We start from the raw sequence: 5,645 nt of genomic DNA on the forward strand, positions 1-5,645 counted from the left end.
TTCAACTCATTCTAGGAACTGATCATAAACGTGCATGCAACATGAAATTAATAATTAGCAAAGTCCAAGCTAAAAAAAAAACACGATTTTAAAGGTTTACATTCAGCAAAGCTGATATCTGAATTGTTTTCATGCACGTTTTCCACCATGCATTTCTAAAAACTGTCACAACAGAATTGCGTGAAACTCTCCAAGGTTCTCCTACGTAAACTGTCAACTCACCATTCTCCATGATGTGGCAGGAAAAGGAAATATTGTGCCACATACTAAAACTGAGACTTTTTTATGTTACTGTTTAACTCTATGTAAGGCAACTTTTTATTTTTTCGTTGTGTGGATTTCTACGTGTTTGGCTATGGCAGCTCGAGTGTTTCGAACCCAAGTTCTAACCAACCCCTGCAGAAAGGCACAACTGAAAAACAAAAAGTGTCTGAATCTGTTTAGTTGAACACCTCTCATGCATTTGTCCTAAAATGTTCAAGTGATCTTTTTTTACTTCATTAAGTGTCATTTTATGTGATCAAGATCATCAGAGAAAGTTTTTCAATAAACAATTGTAAAAGCTATGTCAGGTGTGTGTCTGTAGGTGTGCGTGGGTGTGCATTATGCAAATACCGACCTTGTACGAACCTGTAGGGAGCCAATTGGAGCAGTATAAGGAAGTTGAGAGGATAAAAATCCCATTGTGGCAAGGCAGCACCTGTAGTGTCTGCATGCATGTATTGATTCAAAGATTTGGAAAGCCAGACAGCTCACTTTATTGAGTTTACAAAGGAAGTGCAGCAGAGTCTCCACAAGCTGAACTGATCGACGTGTATTATTTTGGGTCAAGTGGGACCCAATTCTTCTGCTCTGGTAGGTGATAAATTTTAATTTAATAAGGCTGCATGTGTTCATTTTTTTGTTTAAGTTAAATTTTTTTCTTAAGTTTTTTTTGTGACAAAAATTGACAGTTATAGTTTTCATTTGGATTTTTATAAAACGTCTGCAGTTTTAATCAATCTCAGAACTGATCATTACGTACTGTAGGAAAAAAAAGAACAAATCTATTTGTGAATGACTTTACAAAGAATTCAGATTTCCTAAAAATGAATTTGGTCTTGCGTTTGTCTTGGAAAGTCCCAGAGCATTCTTGAAAACAAGATTTTTAATGCCAGCAGGTGTTTCCTGCTTAAAAAAAAGGTTAAACAAACAAATAAATATATTTAACTTCATTTCACTTCCTTTAGTCTTGAATTTACTCTGTAAACTTCAGAGCTCTGAATCCTTCTCTTCTGCCTTTTGATGTTACAGAAAACTTGAATTTGTAATATTCTTTCATCCCAGATTTAAATACAGTAAAATAAAAAGAACTGAGACAGAGGATTATAAAAAAATAGAAACTGTTCTAACTCGATAAGTCACAGTGCAGCTCCGAAGATACAAATAAAATGAAAATGAAAGCAAAGACCACATTACGACACACTGCCCAGATGAACTTCTTCAGAATAAACAGAGCACCTTATCACCCACATCAAAGCAAATAACTGATCTTTCACCATGACTCAGCTAAAACGAATCAGATCTATAAAACTCATTTTCTTTAGCAGCGCTGCATGACTCTTGTATTGACATAAACTTCTCTCTGCCTTCTTGATAAGATATGAACTTGGCAGTAGTAAATATGAAGGGTTAACACAGCACATGTCATGTTAGCAAAGGCAGGTTAAGAGTTGATCCTGCACGTGGCACCAGCCTTTAAGAAAAAAAATGAATTCAAAAATCATTGCTGCATGTTCTAAAACTTATTTTCCCAAGTTTTTGAAGGTGCATGCCATGTATGGGTTTAATAGATAGCAAGGTATTTGCTATTGAGATAACAGTGTATGACAAAGTTTGCTGGAAGTTTGTTCATTACCTGCAAACAAATACATAACAGATAACTGTGTACCAACCAGTCAGTTGTCATTCCAACCACTGTCATTAAAAAGGTTGTTTACCTTTATGAACATTCTTAGTATTTTTTTTCATATTTTAGTTGTTCACAATAATTAGCAAAACATCTAATAAAATTAAACTAAAATGTGATCATGACAGAGAGTGGAATGTGTAGACGTTTATCTCAGCAGCATTATTAACTGTCGATGACGAGTCTGGCTTGTGCTTGAAATAATGCATCTCTGTGTGGCAGAAACAGTTAGAACCTGATGCCAACAGCAAACTGAGAAAGCTACAATTCAGCTATTGTACACATGCGACACTTGGACCACCAAAACAGTGAAGCTGGTGAAATTTTAACACCAGCTTATTTGCATTTCACGCAAATATACTTCGAGTTAAGTCTGAAACATGTCTGTATTTACAATTTACATTGGCAAAATGCAGAAAGGGGGGAGGACTCAGAATCCTGTTACTGTTCAGAACGACTCTTTATTCATTCAGATGTTAAAAATCACCTCACATAGAAAGACAGTACTGTCATTATGTAGATATTAATGTTACATGAAGAGTTTTGAGTTTTTACTGAATGCAAACAGCGCAAAACTAATTTGATGTCATTGCTGACAAAGAAAATTAAACTGTTTTACACAGTGTACAAACAAATTTGCTCCGATTAAAAATAAAACCCGACAGACAAATTTGCTAATGTAACTCATTAACTGGACAGAAGTAAAATAACTGTCATCCACAATTTAGAGCCCTATGAGAGTTATTTCAGCAACAGCATACATTCAAATGCAATACATAAACTCATTAATACAGTTTTATGTTGACATCTGTGCCTGGTTGATTGAGCAACACCTTTTATAATCATGGTAATAACTGTAGACATGTAAGGTTCGTCTATGATACTCATTCAGGGGTTTAGTATTTTAGTTTTAGGTTCTTCTCAAGTAAATTTAATTGCTTTAATGTTCAAAAATATCTAGAATATATAGAAATATCTTTGTTCGCATCATTAAAATAAAAAAATATTCTTTGAACACTTATAAATATTAAGTGCATGCAGGAATAAGGAAGTTTGAATCAATGTCGGGACAAGCACGAGCCATTAAAACACGTTGACAGACTTGTGGATCCAACATGTAAATGCTTTATAAAAGTGTTGGTTTTATAGTATTCTGTGCATAATATACCCTTTTTTTCTTCTCGCAGTCCCTGGGCCATGGTACAGCTGAGTATAAAAGCTACAATATGAGCATGATTCCATCCACCGCCCTGGACAGCCAGCTGACCTCCACCTGGGGACCTGCAAGCCTCTATCCTGATGGTGAGCATTACAACCCACATTAACACCTATGAAACTCACTGTATCCTTTCACAGGATTACATTTAGACTCAGAGCTGACATTAATCATTGATTAAACTGTCTGAATATCATCCTAAACGCTTGAAGAAAATACTGTAAAATGCTCTGCTTAAGGGTTTTTATTGCTCTCTATTAAACAATCCAGCTCCATGTACTGTAGCTAGAACACTTAATGAAAATCGTTTAGCGATGATGGATTTCTCACCTGGTGAGCCCAGAGCTCTGAAACACAAAACAAGGATTCCCAACAGAGAAAAGTCTTAACAGCTCTTTCTGTAAACTGCTTTCGAGAATAATCATTGACAATTTGTCCGTTGATGTTTTACTCACTAGATGAAGCTTTAGGTTACGCCAAAAATAGCTTTCCTTTGTTTTCCCTGACTAATAGTGCTTGTTGTTCAGGTGCGTTGGTGATGTCTGGTTACACAAGTCGCCTGTGGTCTCACGACTCCCAGCCTCAGTTCTGGAGTAAGTACCAGGTGTGGGAGTGGCTGCAGCAGGTCATGGACATCCACCAGATCGACGCCTCCAGCATTCCTTTCCAAAATTTCGACATGGACGGCCATCAACTTTGCAGTCTGAATTACCACGACTTCATCCGCGTTGCCGGCAGCGTGGGACACATTCTTTACAACAGCATCGCAGAGCTCAAGTCGAGCGGTGGGTCTAAAGAGCAAGGCTGAGAGTCAGGGGTGCGTRGGGCATAAAGGAAGATGATTACTCCTTACAAAAGGCAGGCTAGGGATTCTGAGTTGTGTGATGAGCTGTGGTTAAGAAGGGATCACAGAACAGGTCAAAGGCTGCACAGCATGATGCTGGAAAACAGGGCGGAGGAGTACTTAAAGTGAAGGCGATGATGGATTTCTTGTTTGTTTTTGCTCGAGTGTGTATCTAACAAAGCACTCCAGTGTAACATTAAGAAGGAAGAACTGAGATGACTCATTCATTGATTTATATTTTTTTAAGTTTCAAAAGAAACTCAAGTTTAACTCCTTCACACTTACACTAAAGCACGGCTCATTAAACAATGGATTTTTTTTAACCTTTTTAGTTTTTTTTTTTAGGTTGCTAAGTGCTAAACAGGATAAACACTTCACATTTTATCTATTATCTTACRATGAAAGCAAGGTCATTACCAGAAGACCTGGTGCAACAGGTTTGGTTTCCAGTTCGCAGAGAAATGCAGGTTAACTCAAATTTTCAGGTCAAAGCAAGAGCATGACTTTTATCATATCGGGAAAAACACAAACTCTTTTATCACATGAGTTGTGGGAAATAGAACAATGGGCTTATAAAAATCTGAGTTCAAATTCGATTGCTACGACTTTCCTGTTTTCTATTTTAAAGACGAGAGAGAGAGAGAGAGAGAGAGAGAGAGAGAGAGATTATGAAAAGCAATTTTTCAACTACCTATCCACACATTTACGAAGTCTTTTTATACAAATATAAAATGTAAATATTTTGACTTTCCGAATGCATGTAAATACAATAGAGTCCATGTATTTTGCCTTGTAAAGTATTTTCCAATACACCATGAACAACAGATTTTCAGTTATGCCGACTCATGGCCCTTCAGTCACCATCATTACATTTAACAGAATTCTGGTTTATTGGTTTCACATGTTTTGCTAAATGGGATAAGCTGAAATGTTCAATCTTCAGTTTTTAGAGAACACATTTATTGGTGCTTTTATCATGTTTTCATGTATTTTCTTATTCCTACACAGGGCAGTATCATGTGGATATTGGGCAACTGGAACTCAAACCTGAAAGTAAGAGGTTTTATGCAACATTACTGATGCTTAAAACTCTTTGATCGAAACGATTCAAGTTACTTTTCAGTCAGTTCTACTTCTAATAATATGTATTTGTTTTACAGCAGACATATGTCCATTTCCAGATGTCAGCTATCCACCTGGAGGTATTGTAAGCRTTTATATTTGAAGATTGTGTCCTACTGTGGATTTAATTGAGTTTTAATTGAGATTTTATTTGTTAACTTAGAGATCTATGATCCCTCGATTCACTCGCTTGCCCCAGATGTCTCTCCTACCCCTTCTAGTCCTGGTAAGAATGTATTTTGCTGTACAACATGACATACAGTGGGTAAAATAAGTATTGAACACGTTGACATTTTTCTCAGTAAATATATTACTAGAGGTGCTAATGACATGAAWTTTTCACCAGATGTTTGTAACAACCCAAGTGATCCAAGTTATTTGTAATAATGTGGAATGGCACAGGGAAAAAGTATTGAACACATGAATAAAGGGAGGTGTAAAAAGGCATGGAAAGCCAAGACACCAGCTGAACTCTCTCAGTAATTAGAAAGCAAGCCTGCCCCTTGTCAGTGCAA

The 5,645-nt window shown here is 36.6% G+C and overlaps 1 protein-coding gene across 1 annotated transcript in view; it reads left to right on the plus strand.

The window, feature by feature from the left end:
• The first annotated feature begins 816 nt into the window (after positions 1 to 816).
• ehf (ets homologous factor) overlaps positions 817 to 5,645 on the plus strand; it is a 6,674-nt gene continuing 1,845 nt past the window's right edge. The window contains exons 1-6 of the mRNA XM_014005466.1: positions 817 to 855; positions 3,136 to 3,250; positions 3,692 to 3,949; positions 5,017 to 5,061; positions 5,169 to 5,210; positions 5,294 to 5,356. Of these exons, the coding sequence (XP_013860920.1) occupies positions 3,175 to 3,250; positions 3,692 to 3,949; positions 5,017 to 5,061; positions 5,169 to 5,210; positions 5,294 to 5,356 (484 nt within the window). The 5' untranslated portion in view covers positions 817 to 855; positions 3,136 to 3,174. The remainder of the gene's footprint in view (positions 856 to 3,135; positions 3,251 to 3,691; positions 3,950 to 5,016; positions 5,062 to 5,168; positions 5,211 to 5,293; positions 5,357 to 5,645) is intronic.

The sequence above is a fragment of the Austrofundulus limnaeus genome, unplaced genomic scaffold (genome assembly GCF_001266775.1).
Source record: "Austrofundulus limnaeus strain Quisiro unplaced genomic scaffold, Austrofundulus_limnaeus-1.0 Scaffold31, whole genome shotgun sequence".
Classification (NCBI taxonomy): domain Eukaryota; kingdom Metazoa; phylum Chordata; class Actinopteri; order Cyprinodontiformes; family Rivulidae; genus Austrofundulus; species Austrofundulus limnaeus.